The sequence below is a fragment of the Vespa mandarinia genome, chromosome 1 (genome assembly GCF_050613455.1).
Source record: "Vespa mandarinia isolate Hongniang chromosome 1, ASM5061345v1, whole genome shotgun sequence".
In the NCBI taxonomy this organism is placed as follows: Eukaryota; Metazoa; Arthropoda; class Insecta; order Hymenoptera; family Vespidae; genus Vespa; species Vespa mandarinia.
Window position 1 is genome coordinate 12,792,840 of NC_140810.1, and position 18,355 is coordinate 12,811,194.

Here is an 18,355-nt window from a genome sequence, read left to right on the forward strand (position 1 = left end):
CGAAACGCGCTCTGTTCTTTCAGTCGATTTAACTACAAATATAAGCGTGTGAACTTGACCGAAGATATTGAATAAAGCCACATTCTTACGATATAGATATATTACGTGCTTTCCATCGAAGAGAATATAAATATATTTACATACTATTAGCACTATTCCGTTTTCATTTATAAAATAAAAAATGCCAATGAACTCGATCCGTTAGTCTCGCTAAGGTAATCTATGGTTATTCTGAGTCGGAAATAATTTAGTATTATACTCAGAACCGGTTAATCGACCTTACTTGATCGTATATTTTCGATATAAGCTAGTATTTCTCTGAGAATAACCAAAGATAATCTTTTAAATTTGGCTAATCATACGTCAATCGATTCGTTATTAACATAAAGTATTGATCTTGTATCTTTTCTCCTCGATCCGAAGTATACTGAGAGAAACCGCAACCTTGAAAACGATGCTGAGTGCAGAATTTCGTATACACGATACGCCAAGAATTACAGCCAGGTGTTTATCCAAGCGTGTGTGGTTGATGGTAATGAACCTTCGCGAGGCAAGGCCGCCGAGAATGATTTCATAATGCGCGCAATGAGTTCCTTCGTCTCTCTCCCTCTTTCTTTCTCTTTTTCTTTCTCTCTTTCTTTCAATCTGTATCTTGTACCCACACTCGTAATATATAATAACAGTATTGTGCACCCGTACGTGTCTTTCAACGTAAAAGGGAGAGAGATAAAGTCAAAAAGAGAGAAAAAGAAAGAAGTGAGAGATACGCAAGATGTGCGACAAGGATAAATAATAAAGGAAATGGAGAAGGAAAGAATTTGAAGAATTGGAGAGGGAAAGAGAACGTGGCGATACATTAACTTACATAATATCTTCTTGCAATACCCCGTGATGTATAGAATCTTCCGTGCTCGATTAGCATCGAAGTAAGTAAGCAGAGAGCCCATTAATCACCCGTGAAATTTCCTTTTCATGATGAAAATTTGTTATCCTCTTAAATACTACCTCGTAAATCCTTTCGATTCGCTTTATTAAAGTAAAAATTGGCGATCTTATTCAGATCTCGTAGTATCAAGTTTCGACGTTAAACAAACCGTTATATAATCCGTTTGGATTATACATTAATATTATATTATATATAATTTATATATTAATACCTGATAAACGACTTTTTATCGAACAAGTTTCTGAAAAGAAACGGGATCACTTTTTTCCGTCATTTTTATTGCAAATAATCATACCCTCTCCTTTCGCTCTATTAAATCGATAAATAAAAAATTTAGCTAAGTACCTCGTTAATATTCTTCGAAAACATTAACGACAAAACGAAACTACAATTTTTCGCGTCTTCTCCACAACGAAGATACTCATAAGATAATGCAGCCTCACTTTTGTATTTATATTTGCTACTTAAATCTCATTTAAAATTATTCGACTTTTTATCATCCATCATAGTCCATAATTTGTTGGAAAGAAAAAAGAGAAAGAGAAAAAGAGAGAGAGAGAGAGAGAAAATGAAAATTTATTACCATACAAAATATACGAGGAATGTATAATAATAAGAGTTTAATGGATTTATGAGGTAACTTGTGACGCATCATTTTTTACACAAAAAGATCGCTAATTTACATTTATAAGTATTGGATGCTTTTTTCGTGCGGAACCCAAGGAATATGATACTGGGTCATATCAAACTTAAATGCTACGCGATGTTTTATCGGCTCGTATGATGCTTATTCGTATAATAGTAATTTAGGTGAAGCAACATACGAGTAAGTAGATACATATATACAACATACGAGGAACTCATACGTGCCGTACGTCTGTCGCGTATGCGTGGAGGCACGCGGAGGCACTTCGTGGGACTCGCAATAGGGGCCCCATTCACAGACCCGCTAGTGATTCTCAGTACAATTCAATTCGCTGGAAACTGCCAGCTTTGAATTCCGCAACGAGCAAAACGGCGATCAAAATGGAATGTTAATTTTAATATTCCCGAGTCGTGATATTTTCTGAAATTTATTTTGAGCGAAAATTTTCCATCTTTCTCTATGAAAATCTATTTGATTATCTTCACGTACGTTAAAAATCCCACGTTAAGACAATACCTGTCAATTAAAAATCAGAGACTTGATAAATAAACTACAGAAGAGTCAAAATGTTTCAATCAGAAATAGCTTAAAACTGTTTTCACATTCCTTTACCAGGAACGTATTGTTCAATGAAAGAGCGATACAAGAGATACTAATCCTTCGACTCGCGGTGCACGTAGCCTCCGCAGAAACGCTTCATGCATTTCAAAAGAGTAACGTCTACTTTTTTAGAATGAAAAATATCTGTGACATCGTGTAAAAAAGTCTTTTTTCTTCAATTTCGTAACAATGTTTTGACAAATGTACCTCATACAAAAATAATGATATTACGCCTATGTCGTCGATCGTAGAATTTATTATTAAAAATGAAGATAGACATTTTGCCTTAGATAGGAGCTTCGATAGGAGAAATAATTTCACGAGTATCATAAACTAAAAAAATGATGGGTCCATAGATAGGTAACTACTCCTATAAGAATCAGAAGACTAGCTCGCCAATTGACGTTAAGGAGGGTGCTTTGTCGTGTTCCAGGGACAATCGAAGACGAGTTCCGCTCGCGGAACTTTAATACCAAGAAAATTATAAAAGCGACGCGCGAGGAAAAAAGTACATAACGTAGGTAGAGAGTACGAAAAGGATAAAAGGATAAAGAGGAAGGAGAAGAAAGAGAATTTTGTATTCCGCGTACACTCGGCATACAATTCGTACGACCAGGGCGAGGGTGTTAACGAGAATTCGCCCACGTACGCTCGCGCCATATGACGCTTTGACTCACTCCGTTGTTAAAGCCTTGTTCACCCTCCAGACAAACGCCTCCCGCCGCCTGGTAATTATTATGATAAACTGCGAGCACCGAAGCTGCATTCGTCTCCCTATAGGATTCGAAAGAACGACTGAAATGACGACACGAAAACTCGAGTTTCTGAAATAATTTGTACCTCACTTTAATCACATTATTTTCAATGAAAATCTCTCCACTCGGAAGCGAATAAGATCTCGATTTACATCTTAATCCCCGCTTATCTAGTTAGATGATATCGTTCCGGGAAAACGATTAAGCTAATTTTTACATTGATAATACGAACCATTTCATGGTTTAATATAAAGCAATCTATACACAAATTTTCTTCGAATCTATCAAGCTATTAATCTTTACTTTATACTATTCGCACAATCAAGCATTTTCAGTACAAACCGAGGTAACAATGTTAATAAAATCGAATCGTTGTATGTATGTACACGATAATGACAATAACATCCACATTTGTTTTGTTACAGCACCAGTATACGACCAAGATACCACACAAGTCGCAGAGTACGATGGAGGTACGTAGATACACACATTCATTTGACTTTTATTCTTTCTAATCACCCAACGCGCACTAAGTCGTAAACACGGGCGTATTAATTGTAGCGCACCGTGCATATCGGCCACACGCACCGATTCGCTCGATAATTCTGATCAAGTCGAGTAGGTTCTTAGGTCGATGCTCGCTCGAAAGAATAACAACAACGTTCGATGCGACTCGTGAGCCTAACAATTCAAATGCTAATCAACGCTTACCTATTGTTTTCTCAGAAAGCTTGATAGCGCATAGTCGAGGTACGATAACTGTAAGGGTCAATGAAATTCGCAGGTGCAACAGGCTGTTACTACAACTTTCAACATTACCAGGAAAGTGACAGAATTATAACGAACGAGCCATGTCTGAACTGTACGTGTCATAATCGAATGTTGATGTGCTACTTGAGAGTTTGTCCCTTCTCAAAGGCTATTGGACAAGACTGTACGGTCGAGAAAAGACCCGATCAATGTTGTCCCGTGATCACTTGTCCGGAAGTACCAGTTCAATTGCTTACATCGACTACCAATGCTCCAGCAACATCTGACTCGACGGAAATTGGCTTCCGTGATAATTATGGATGTAAAATAGATGATCGGTTTTATCCCGACGGTGCCCAATTACCACTCGATCCTCAGAATCCTTGCGAACTTTGCTACTGTATCAAGAACAGAACCACTTGCGTGATACAGGAGTGCACGCTACGTGTGGCAGGATGCAAACCTGCCTACCAACCGGGTGTATGTTGTCCGGTCAAGTACAACTGTGGTAAGTTTCATTTGCATATCGTACGTTCATGTGAGTACTCTTTCTTGTATTGCTTCTATTGACTTTCGTTATTTGTAAACACATGTTCTACCTAACGTGACATTTTAGACAAGCATGATATACAAGCCAGTGCCCGTGTCAGTCGTTTGTACGTCATTTTGTTTATATACCTTCTCTTTACGCGTTTCTATCTAGAATAAATGTTATCGAAATAATTTGATCATATATAAAAAACATATCTATTAACCGTCCGACAGATATAATTTATATCTGTTTAATCTCGAGTTAATTTTTCATTTCTATAACAACAATATAGAGGACAAATAATAGATGATAATTTAACGCTATTAACATTAACAGAATATGACGAAGAACTTGAAACTACGGTTGGACCTATATCTGGCCTCATCATGACTACTACGATTGCTCCCGGTGCAACGCCACAATGTTATTATGAAGGTAAATTTTACGAGGACGGTGAATTGATTTATTCAACACAACCTTGCCAACACTGCTACTGCTTCCGTGGCGATATCGCTTGCGCCGTTCAAGACTGTGGTACACCTATGAAGACGCATGGAGAAAACTGCACTGCTCTACCACCGCCTGAAGGAGAATGTTGTCCGACCACGTATCACTGCGGTAACAACAATATTTATTATATCAAACACATTCATGAATGACTTCAAAAAAATCTGATATAAATAGCAATATTAATAATACGATATGATTGTATTAATACAATGCCATTTTATCTATCAATTTTTTTACAGAGGACAATGGTCAAAATGAAAGTATAACTATACCAGAAGGAATAGAGCAAACCTCTGAAATTAATCAAGTACAACCAATAGTAACCACTCCGGAAAAAGTCGAAGAACCAGAAGAACAAGAATTTGAAATTACAAGCGAAGCATTCCCTGGTGCTGACAACGCGATTCCGCACGACCACAAAATTAAAGCAGAACAAACTGAAGAATCTATTAAAGCTGTGGAATCTACTGAAAAGTCTGCAGAGACAACAGAAGAAAAAGAGGTAACTGAATCTGAAACAATGTATGGTTCAGGAGAAGTAAATCTTCCCGAAGAACACGATGTAGAACTGACTCCTGTAAATATACCTGATACGGAAATTAAGCCAACCGAGGAAACTCAAACGATCCAAAACCAAAATACAGAAGTCCCTATCTTGATAAAGGAAACTGAGAAACCTATTTCAATCGAGCAAACTGAGACACCCGTTCCAACAGAAAAGATAACACCTATCTATACGGAAAAATCAGAAATACCTCTCGTTGCAGAAAATACCGAAAAGCCTATTACCATAGAAGAAACTAAAACACAAGTTTCTGAAGAAGAAACTGAAATTCCAATCACACTAGAAAAATCTGAAGATTCGTCCACTAAACCATCCGAAGGTGTACAAGAAGCAATTGAAATTTCGATAACCGAGAATGTCCCAACAGTTTCTTCGTCTTTAGAAGGACTAGAAACTGAAACGGAAACTGCAAAAAAAGATCAAAAAATTGAACAACCCGAAAGTACCGAAGAAAATGTCACTTTAGAAGAACATCAAACACAAGCAATAACAATTGAAGGTGCAATGAAAACAGAGGAATTAACTGAACCTTTGATTAGCGAACAAGACCATACTGAGAGTACATATGAATTAGTACCATCGGAAGAAACAACAAATCCCCAGGAACCAGGTGAAGAATCTGGAAAGTCAACTGAAGTAATAGTATCTACTGAAGGAGTATCAGAAAAAACTACAGAAACAATTAGTCAATATGAAAGTACAACAAAATTATTTGAAAACGAAGAACAATCAAGTCTTGAGACAAAAGAAAGTGAGATTCCGCAGGAAATCACAGAAAAAGCTACTACGTTAAACCCAGAAAAATCTCCAATAGCAGAAGTAACTGAGTCCGAAAAATCTGTTGAGATTAGTGAATCGGGAAAAGTTGAGCCAATCGAAATTACTACCAGTTTACTAGGAGTTCAAGAAACTGAACAACAATATCCACCTGCAGAGCAGAAACCTAAAAGTCCAGAGCCTGAATTAGAGTTAAAAGAAAAGCTCCCACCTCTTGCTCCTAAAAGAGATGACTTTGGCTCGCCTGAAGTAGATATTAATCAACACCCATTCATCAAAGAACCGCATGAAACAGAAGTAAACGAACAAATTTTTGAAAATATACCAGGATACAAAACAGAAGATAAAGAATCAATTCCGGAAATACATATAATCGAAAGTAATGTTGATATTAAAAAACCAGAAATGCACGCTCCTGAAAGTCTTGTAACTGAAACTCCAGAGAAAGCTCTTACGTCTGAGACAGCTTCTAGTACAATTACTAAACATGAAGAAAATGAAATAGAAACTGAAACAAAAGTAGAGAAACCTATTGAAGAAACGATACCAGATCAAAAAGAAACATCTACTACCGAAATTACACCTACTGCTTTGGACACAAAAGCTAGTCATACTCCTGAACTTCACGTTTCTACAGAAGCACAAACTATACAAGAAGAACTTGAACATACTGAAAAATCAATTATACCTGAAGATTATGTCACAGGAACAATAGGTCCTGAAATTCATTTGACAGAAAAAATAACTACTGTTGAAGAATTACCAACAAAAGGTCTTACTTTAGGAGAATTTGGAGAAACTTCGTCGGAAGAAGTGAGTTCTGAAACGTCTAATGGCAATGAAGAAATAATGCCAGGAAAAGAACAATTTAACGAGGAAGAAGGTGAAGCCGAAGAGAAATTACAAAAACCATCTTCTGAAGAAATCTCGACTGAAAGTTCTATTTCTGAACAAGAATCAACAAGTATACCTGCCAGTGAAAAATCAGTTGAAGAAGGTGTAGATACAATTAGTGAAATTTCACCTACTGAAAAACAACCAGAAATTCCACAATTCGAGATACAACCAACAGAAACTACTACAGAAGAAGGAGAAGTTACTATTAAAGAAACTGAACAGAAAGAATCTATAGAAACACCAAAAGTAAGTCCACCAAGTGAAACTGAACAGAAAGAATTTATGGAAACGTCAGAAGTTAGTAAACCTAGCGTAATGCATACTGTAAACGAAGTTGATGTATCAGAAACAAAAGCTCCAGAAGAACCAGAGATCGTGAAAGTAACTGAATCAACAGCTGTAAGTGAAGAAGCAACTGTTGTTTCAGAAATTGTGAGTGAGGAAAGTACAACAAAACAAACGGAAGAAATCTCGACGAAAGAACATATTCTTGAAACATCTGAAATTACCGAAAATATCATTCCGGAGGAAGTGTCAGAGCAATCGGTTATTCCAAACAATAAATCAACAGAAAGCATTGAAATAGCGGAAGCATATACATCGGTACCTTCTGTAATCGAAGAAGAGCCTGTCGTAGAAGAAAAATCAACAGAAATGCCCTCATTAATAGAAAAAGAGCATACACCAACACTAATTTCTAAAGAAAAATCGATTGAAGAATCTGAAGAAGAGAAGAAATCTGAAATTATACCTATAAAAGAAGAACTTACAGAAAAAACACCAATAACCGAAACACAAACAACCGAGAAATCTAATGTTAAAGAAGAATCGGAGGAAGAAAAAGAGACTGAATCTTCTGTTACTGGCAAATATACAACAGAAACTTCAACTGTAGAAGTTAAAGGTACAGAGATTATTAGTGAGCAGTCTACCGAAAAGATAAGCGAAGATGAAGAACAGAAAATTCAGAAACCATCCTTTGAAGAAGAAAAATCTACTGAATCCACTGTCGGAGAAGGAAAAGAACCCATAGACAGTTTTGAAAAAAAGCTGACAGAAATAATTACTGAAGAAAAAACAACTAAAATTTCTATTCCTGAACAAACCGAAACATCTACTATGATCTCGGAAGGTGAACACGATGTTTTCGAGGATAATATTAGAGAACAATCTACCGAACAAGCTGCAGTAAGTGAAACATTTTCTGGACAACCTACAGTGAGTGAGTCAACTACTGAACTTTTTAGCGGAACGATACCTCCTGTAATTGAATCGAAAGTCCCAATAGAATCTCATATTGAAGAAAAAAAGCAACCAGAAACTAAAACTTCAGTGACAAAAGAATCATCTACTGAAACTCCAATACAGCAAGAAGAATCTACCTCCATCGAATCAATCTCTGAAAAACTAATCCCTGAAGAACAAGAAGGAGTCGTAAGTACTATTAAAATAACTGATGAGATCAATGGAAGTACATCGCAACCAGAAGAATCATCTAAAGAATCAACTGAAGCAGCAATTCCTGCTGAATCATCTATGACAACAAAAGAACAAGAAATTGAGGAGCACACTGAAGGTATTTCTGAAGAAAAATCAGACGAAGAGAAGAATCACGAATTAACAAGTTCTGTTGGAATATCGACGGAAGAAACTTCGTCGGAAGTACCAATTATAAAAGAAACGACAGAAATACCTGAGGCGGAAGAAAAACTTCACAAAACAACACTAGAAATTGACGAAGAGAAGACAACCACGAAATCTATCGAGACACACGAGGAACAATCAACGATTACACCTTTTAAAGAAGAAATATCGGGAGTAAAACTAACATCTCCATCATTGATAATAACTGGAATACCATCCGAAAAACCGATTGAATACTCAACTGAACAACAGCTTGCAGATATTACAGAAATAATACCAACAAATGAAATAACTGAATCAGCAGAATCCAAACCTACATCTTCAGATATACCAGGTGAAGGTAATTGTCTCGTTGATGGACAATCTTATAATAATAACTCGGCTATACCTCCAGCGAATCCTTGTCAATTGAGTTGTCAATGCATTAGCAGTATCATCCAATGTGAGCTTATGCTTTGTCCACCACCTCCAACTCATTTATCTAATTGTATGCCAGTACATGCAAGTGGATCTTCATGTTGCCCAATATACACATGTGACTCCACTCCTACAATTGAATTAGAAGCAGATAATCATATGATTGAACACCACACTCCGAAATATGAAGAAAGTGAAAAACCAGAACATATAACGTCTATTCCCAAAGTTACAGAAATTCCATCAGCATTTAGCGACCATACAGGTGAAGGAGAAGGTCAAGAGCATGTATCATCTTATCCACACACTTTAGAAACTGTATCAGAACATGGAACTGAAATAGGAAAAGAAGAAGAAGCAGTAAAAGAACGAATAACCATTAATCCAATAGAATCTGTTAGTGAAGAATCCACAATTACTCAAGAACATAAAAATTTACAAGAAGTTTCATCAAAAGAGACTTTGAGTGAGCAATCTACAACAGAATCTACATTATCGATTACTACACAAAAAACTGTAGAAGTTACCGAGCAAGAAAAAGAGATAGTCAAATTTTTACCTTCTACCGAGGAATCAATCGTAGAACAAACTACTGAAAAAGTAACATCAGTTCCTGTAGCTGTAGAAACGGAAACTACTGTTTTAATGGGAGAATCTGAAAAGATACCTGAAGGCGGTACCGAGGAAGGGGTATCAAACGAAGCGACTGAAAAAACGATGAGTGAAGCTTCTATATCTACGACAGCAGAAACGATGAGTGAAGCTCCTATATCTACGACAGCAGAAACGATGAGCGAAGCTTCTATATCTACGACAGCAGAAACGATAAGCGAAGCTTCCATATCTACTGTCTCTGAAATATCTAATGAAGTAACAGAAGAACAATCTAAAGAATCTGAAGCATTTGGAGGTATTCAAGAAGTAATTGTATCTACTGAACATGGAATTACTTCTACTGAAGAAGAAATAACACAAAGTGCAGAAACTGAAGGACAAACAAAAATAGAAATGGAAACGACCAAAGAGAAAGAACAGCCTGACAAACTAATTGAAGTAACATCTGAACGGCCAACTGAACATTACACCGAACAAGAGTTTACAGATATTACTAAATTAGTAACAACAAGTGAAGTAAGTTCTCAAGCACCTGAAGAAGCGAAACCTACGCCAGTTGAACACCAGACTGTGGAACCTGAAAGTGAAACTACAAATATAAATATATCAGAATCTAATACAGAAATTTCTACTAAAATTGACTTACTCATTACAGAGGACCAAACCGATATTTCTAAAGCAACTACTACCATTAAAAGTGAATCTGTATCTAGTTACGAAGAAATAACTACACCTACTATTGAAAGCAATCAATCTACAAAAATTCAAGAGAGTGAAATTTTAGACGAAGAAAAAGACAAAACGATTGAACAAACTACAAAATCTGTTGAAAAGTCTACGGAAATATCGACACAACAACCTACAGATCAAACAGACATTCCTATGGTAACCGAAAAACAATCAGTTGTACACATAGAAGAGACACCGATACCAGTAACATCAAAAGACACAGAAAGCAGCATCTCGACAAAGACAGAATCTACAGAACCTACCGTTATTGTAGACAATGAAACTCCCTTATCTTCTGTAGAGGAACATACAGAACCAACAATTTCAGTAGAAACTCAAACATCAACGTTAGTTTCAGTCGAAGAACATGATGAAAGTGAAGAAATACCCAAAAAATCTGAATCAGCAGAGAAACAGAAAGAAGAGAAACCGGTAGAAGTTACAACAACGGAAAAGGAAATCTCTGAACCTAGTGAAGTTGAAGTTACAGAACATAGTATATCTTCGGCAGATTCTACTACACCTACCATAGAAAAGCATGTAACAACGACAATAGAAGAACAGACTATTAAATTTGAGGAAACATCAACTAAGGAACCGACCCAAGAATACACAACTCTATCAATTTCTCCGATATATGAGGAAACAATTGCAACCTCAACACCGTTTAACGAGAAAACTTCTGAAAGTATTCCAATGGAAGAAGAACAAACAAAAGAAAAAACTCTTGAAAATATCGAAGGAGAAACAGTAGGCCCAAATGCCATTATAGAAGAACAAACTATTTCATCAAACGTACCAATAATTCATGCTGAAGAAGAGCATCAACCTGAAGAAATTACTCAGAAACCTTTCAAAGAAGAGGCAACAACCTCTACAAGTATTACCGAAATACAACCTACCTTAGCCATAAACGAAAAAACGCAGCAGCATCTAGATGAAGAAATTTCTTTCAACATTGAAAGTACTTCTACAGAAAAATCGGAATCAGTAGCAACTGAAGTCACGGAACAGACTAAGCAAATTGAAGAACAAGAACCGAAAAAGGAAGAACAAGTAGGTGAAGGACAGCCAATTGAAACTTCAGAAGTTAGTGAAGTGACTGAAACTTTAGTAACTTTCAAAGAAAAACCAGTTGAATCCTCTATACCAGAAGAAAAACCAACTGAATCTCCAACATTAGAAGAAAAACCAACTGAATCTCTAACATTAGAAGAAAAACTAACTGAATCTCCAACATTAGAAGAAAAACCAACTCAATCTCCAACATTAGAAGAAAAACCAACTGAATCTCTAACATTAGAAGAAAAACCAACTGAGTCTTCAATATTAGAAGAAAAACCAACTGAATCTCCAACATTGAAAGAAAAACCAACTGAGTCTCCAATATTAGAAGAAAAACCAGTTGAATCTTCTACATTGGAAGAAGAACCAATTGAATCCTCTACACCGGAAGAAAAGCAAAGTGATGTTTATATCACCAGTGAATCTTCTGCGGCCAGTGAATCTTCTACGCCCAGTGAATCTTTTACGCCTAGTGAATCTTCTACGTCCAGTGAATCTACTACGTCCAAAGAAAAACTAATCGAATCATCTACATCAGAAGGACAACTGCTTGAATCAACGTCACAAGAAAACCCGATTGAATCATTAACACCAGAAGAAAAACCAATCGAGCCATTAATACCAATAGAAGATCACACTGAAACCGAACAGAAAACAGAAACACCAATCAGTAAAGGAGAAACCTTGAAACCGTCTACATATGAAGATGAAATAGAAAAGATATCGGAACAACCTCCATTGGAAGAAACGCAAACCACTGTAGAAGAAAGTGTTTCTAAAATACCTGTAATAATTAGTTCTACCGAAACAGTTCAGACAGAGCTCATTGAAGAGCAAAAAGGGGGTGAAACTGAAGAACATTCTGTAACTCCAATCGAAGAAGAAAAATCGGAAACACCAGAAAGTACAGAAAGTATTTTAATAAAAGAACAAGAACCAACAAAAGAAACCACAATAACAGATCATTTAGTATCCGAAGAAAAAGCAACAACAGTTTCAACTATTCGTGAAGAAGAAATTCAATCTACAGAAGCACCAGCACCTACCAAAGAAGCTCCTTCCAAAGGTGAAGTAGAATTTCCACTGGCAGGAACAGAAGCATCTAGCGAAGTGACAATTAAAGAACAGTCTACCACAGAGCCCATAAGTGAAGAATCAATAACTAAATCAGAAGAAGCAGAAAAGGGCAAGGAAGAAATCACGGAGTCTACTCTTCCAAAAGAAAAACCTGTACCAACGAGTCTTAGTTCGATAACAGAAGAACCTGAAGAGAAAATGACATCAGGACCAGTTGTAACAGAAGAACAAGAATTAGAAATTTTGTCAGTAAAACCGGAAAAAGAAGAAGAGACAACGGAATCGTCTACCGAAGGATTCATTACGAAGTTACGACCTATACCGACTGAATTATCGATCACTGAAACTTCTGAAAAAATTTCGGGAAGTGATCACGAAGAAGGTCAAGAAGAAGTACAATCACACATTGGCATTACTCAACCTGAATCTTCTTCGCAAATTCCACAGACAGATAAATCCGAAGGTCAACTAACTGTCGGATTAGATGAGGAACACTTACAGCCAGTCAATCATACCATCGAAACTTCTGAGCCGATTTTGGAAGAACATCATGTGACGAGTAGTGTAACACCCCAAACAGGCGTGGAATATCCCGAACAAACAGTATCCGGCGAAGATAATCCTCACTTCCCCATGCATGGTGGTAGTTACTTAAATCCCGACGAAGATTACGACGAAGACGATCAGGCGATTTATGGGCCTGGCACTTGTAGATACGGTGGAAAGGTTTACATGTCCGCCCAACAAATACCAAGAGACGACCCATGTGATTTCTGCTTTTGCTTTAGAAGCGACATCATCTGTCTTCAGCAAAGTTGTCCACCACCAATACCAGGATGCCACGAGGAACCTATTAGCGGTTTCTGTTGTCCTAGATACGAGTGTCCTGTATCGATGGCTACATCTCTTAATATCACTACAACTACGACCACGACTACTACTACGTTACCTCCACACTTTTTAACGCATGCCTATAAAGGTGCTGCAAAACGAAGTGGATGTCAAATTCGAGGCCAAGCATATCATGTAGGCGAAGTTATTACATCCGCGTCTGGTCCATGTCTTCATTGCACGTAAGTATTAAACTGACATTGATAATAAATGTTTTTCTAAAACATTTCTCGTAACTCCTACTGACTTGTCTCTCATATCTCATTTTTCAGTTGCGGAGGTGACGGCAATATGAAGTGCGATCCACGAGTATGTTCTCCGGAGCCAATGCTGAGGCAAATGATCGCCGCGGCTACAGCCAGAAGAAGGAGATGAGCCGTTCGTAATGGTCCCCTGGATCTATCCCGACGAAGAAGCGAATACGAGGGAGCCATGAAGGAAGTGTTGTATAAAAGTGAATTAAAATTATTCTAAACTACCTAAACGTCGCAGAACACAGACAATAATGTGCTTCGACGTTCACGAACCGAGTGGCCAAAACGTAAACGTTTATATTATAATATTATATTATGTTATATATATATAAAAAAAAAAAAAACAAAAAAACAAAAAAACAAAAAAAAACAAAAAGAGGAATGAAAGAAAGACAAGAGCAGAAGGGAAGTCAAAAGGGACATGTGGAGAATTTTAATTAATGTAATGAGACGCGCGTTTCCAGTGCCAAAACGTGGCGAATGAAGAATAAACTTGCAAGGGAGGAAGTTTTAATGAAACAAAAGAAAAAAGGAAAAAAGATAAAAGGATAAAAAATTAAGAAGCACCACTTTCGTGTTGGTTCCATGCTCATATCTCATTCTACGTCTGATAACATTTCTTACGAAAATACGACTCACTCAAGGAAAAAAAGAAGGAAAAAAATCGTAAAACGAAAATTATTTAAAAAAAAAAAAAGAAAAAAAAACGTTTGAAATTTACGACTGTGCCTTCGTCAGTGTCGTCGAGAGTGGCATTACTTTCGTTTATAGCGGCAGCTGCGCAACAGCAACATTAATGAAAATCATCGACATCATTCTCCAAAGAATTCTAACTGCAACAATTAGTGGTAGGATGTTAACGATGAATAAGCTAAAACGAGAAGAAGAAATAGAATATTATGAATTTGGATAAACGAACATTCGTACAGTGACATTTTAACATTGACTGGAATCGTAGAATGAATATTTTGTTATGCTCTCGATTCGTTTGTAACTAACGAATTCGTTCAAAAACAAAATCGTGATCACTTTTATACACATAATCACACAGGACATAATGTTCCTCGTACGATTCGTCCGCGTAAGATCGAAAAATCGCAAATAAAATGGTGTTTCATTGCGCACGTCGCTCTTGTAATACCATTATAAGAAATTAGAGCATTGGCGATTAAAGAAGGTCCAAACTACTCGCGATTGATGAAAAGATCTTTATCAAGTTTCGGCTGCCGCGTGTCGTGCTTAAATAATCGATCGGTCCACATATATTCACGTATGCGAACGTCTACGGACATTTGAATACGCTCGAAATGGCACTTCCGAAATAGTCGCTATATCTTATAAACAAATAAACAAAGTAAGTATTTCTTATTTTGTAAAAAAAAAAAAAAAAAAAGTAACGAAGAAAACAAAGACTTGAAAGAACGATGCCATTTTCTTACGTATCCTAGTGTGCGTGCAAGTATGTGCGTGTGTGCGTGGTCAGCCACAATATATATATATATATATATATATACACACATATACACGTATATATATATATGTGTGTGTATCTATGTATATTAAAAAAAAAAGGAAATTGAAAAAATAATGAACGAAAGGTACGCGCAAACTCAAAGCTTAAATAAACGGCTCGCGCGGAGGACCGATTGAGAATTTGCTTCTCCGGCGAGCTGGCATTATACATTCATAAGTATATATATATATATATATATATATATATATATATATATGCATATATATATATAATAAATACATATATATACATTTATATGATTCTTTATATACACTATACCCCCTTTAATACTTAACGATAACACGATGTTCTACACCTTTGTACGAAATTATAATTAATACTTCTCTATGACGAAATGATCTCCCATTGTTCTCCAGTCTCAAAGTGTCATGTTGGAACGAAGTTCATTTTTTGTTTTCTCCTTAAGATAAGACCACGGTTATCTCATCTTGTCATAATATCATTCCTCTATTCTTCGAGGAAGAATCAAGTCAATTAGATATTCTCTTTTGGCCGATAATACGCAATAAATAATCGATGGTATACGAGAACGATAGAATCGTCATGCTTTGAGACTTCGGAACGTTGGTTATCGTTTAATATAATAGAAAAAAAAAAAACGCTATATCGTCGCATAAATACTGCGCATTTGTCTGTATTTATACTGATAATTAACCAACGACTATGTGTCGGTGTCCCGTTTTACTGGCATGAAAATAGCTCATAGTACTTGTACTCGTATATCAATTAAGTTCGTCTCTTGAAAAGAAATAATGGAAAAAAAAAAACAAAAAAAAAGAACAAAAAAAAAAACAAAATAGGAATGGGAAAGCGTCTAACGAAGAACTTTTATGAAAGCTTTTTTATAGATAAACGGGTCTCTCTGTTTAAATCAAACAATGGAACGAACATCGACGGCGTATTCGTAGAGCTTCCATAATAGCTCATACGTGATATAAATGGCCATATTGACTAAAGTCATTATTACAGGACAGGAAAAAGCTATCGATAGACGTTTAAAACGCTTTTATCTTACGAAAAGTTTCTTTTACACGAGACACGCTTACAAAGTAAGGAAAACAATTATAAAACGTACGAGTAGTGACTCCGTAAAGAAAAATAAAAAAAAAAAAAAAGAAAGAAAGTTGCAACATCATAGCTCTTTGGAGCTATCTAAATCGTTCATTTATCTGTATCTAGTATAATAAAAATGCCCAAACATTTTTCAATAGATATGATTTCATTTTCGATAAACATGACACCAAAATCCATTCTCCATAAACACAATTTCAAATATGAATAAAATATCTAACTTTAATTTCTATTCTCGATTGTCGAATTAGCTGTTTGCATATTTCAAAAGATTTAATAATCAATTGATATAAATTTGAAATGTACTTTATATTATTTTAGGACTAGACAATGTATGAGCGATTGCCACGCATATCGAGTAAAAACGATTCAAATATATTGCCACTTCGATTGTAACTTGATATTTGTAAAAGCGAAGTAAATTTTTTCTAAGCCAACTTTCTTAGAGATTAATCTAGCATAGTATTTATCTTGATATTTTTCGCATTAATAGCGATAATATACTGAAAGTATAATGAGTATCGAATATATAATAAGCTAATGATAATAATAATCTACATATAATACTAACGTAAGGCATACGATAACGTCATATATTTAGACTTGTATGCATAATTAATTATACAGCTTTGTCGGCTGGTTAAAAGATTTATCGACTCATTATCGTCAAAAATAACATTCTTCCTCCATCGTGACTTAGCCGACTTTAAATACACAATATACACGAAAAAAAAAATAACAAAATATTTATGTACAAAAAGATGACCAATTTTTGTCTGCTTGTATAACGTTAGTTATTATTAAACTTCTTTTTTATTTGCATGTTATAAAAAAAATGTTTTAACATTACGGAAAAGTTTGATATTTTTTCTGTAACGTTCAATGTAAATTGCCGATTTGAACAATATGCTTCATTATACTTTCACGTGAATAAAGTGAATTTAAGCAAACTAAAAATGATTGCTTCAAACAAAGTAAATAAACGCGATACTCAGTACGCCAGTATACTCGATAGTTTTCTCAAATTTTGCGAGAATTTTTTTATATTCAATTATGTGATCGCTAATGACAATTGTCTCTTCCTTTCCAGTATAATCTGCTATCGTCCTGCTGCGTATCATTATAATATGTATGTGATAAATGAAGAAAACAATCGAACCGTGAATATTTAAAATGTTCCGGACTATACGGATATGTTAGGTTAGTTTTCACAGTACGTGCTAGTGTAAAGTGTCCTTTTATATAAATAAATGATTTTGTATGTCACACATTGTTTTTTTTTATTTCTCCATTTTCCATATAAATTTACGACAATATTTTTCTTATAAATATTCTTTCAACAAATACGCAGATAAAAGTTACGAAAAGTTAAAAATTAATTTTAGAGTGGAAATCATAGTAGAAAGAAATAAGAATCAATAAAAGAAATATCTAAAATTCTGAAGAGATCGATAAATAATCATGTCAATAAAAATAAATCAGGTGTACCATTTCAATATTTAATCAGTCTATATCCTATTTTATTGATCATTGATTATTTGTGTTTATTGATTTATTGATGACCTATGCCACATTACTGTTAGATGTCGCAACTTCAACAAACATTTTCGAAATCATTCAATATTAGGCAATGAAAATATATACAAATTCTGAAGCAATTCATGGCGTCTAGGAGATCGACATAAAACTTACAAAATTTTATGAAATACTATGAGATATGGAAAGAGTCTTATTCATAAACATCAATAAAAAAGCAATAATAGCAAATGATAGATTTCATTACTTATTGTTTCAAATGTGATTTTTTAAGTAATATAAATGGAAAATCTATAATGAAAATCTAAAATCTATGATAACTTCTTTGCCATCATTAATCAACGCGCAAATGATAAAAGTATTACTTTGATTTTTAGTTATTATGATTTGACTAGCTAAAAAATTATCTATAATAATATCAAAATCATTTTAAAAATATAAAATATATGAAGTGATTATTCATAAATAACCAAGCAAATATCTTGCAATTGATTGAAGTTAGAAAAAAGTTTGCACGGCTCTGAGTTAGCTACAAAGTAAATTT

At 35.3% G+C, this 18,355-nt stretch overlaps 1 protein-coding gene across 1 annotated transcript in view; it reads left to right on the forward strand.

Moving 5' to 3' along the window:
- Positions 1-16,266, forward strand: part of LOC118445695 (uncharacterized) — a 40,568-nt gene extending 24,302 nt beyond the window's left edge. Inside the window, exons 3-7 of the mRNA XM_035875435.2 lie at positions 3,373-3,420; positions 3,732-4,205; positions 4,566-4,847; positions 4,979-13,598; positions 13,689-16,266. Of these exons, the coding sequence (XP_035731328.2) occupies positions 3,373-3,420; positions 3,732-4,205; positions 4,566-4,847; positions 4,979-13,598; positions 13,689-13,791 (9,527 nt within the window). The 3' untranslated portion in view covers positions 13,792-16,266. The remainder of the gene's footprint in view (positions 1-3,372; positions 3,421-3,731; positions 4,206-4,565; positions 4,848-4,978; positions 13,599-13,688) is intronic.
- The last annotated feature ends 2,089 nt before the right edge of the window (positions 16,267-18,355 follow it).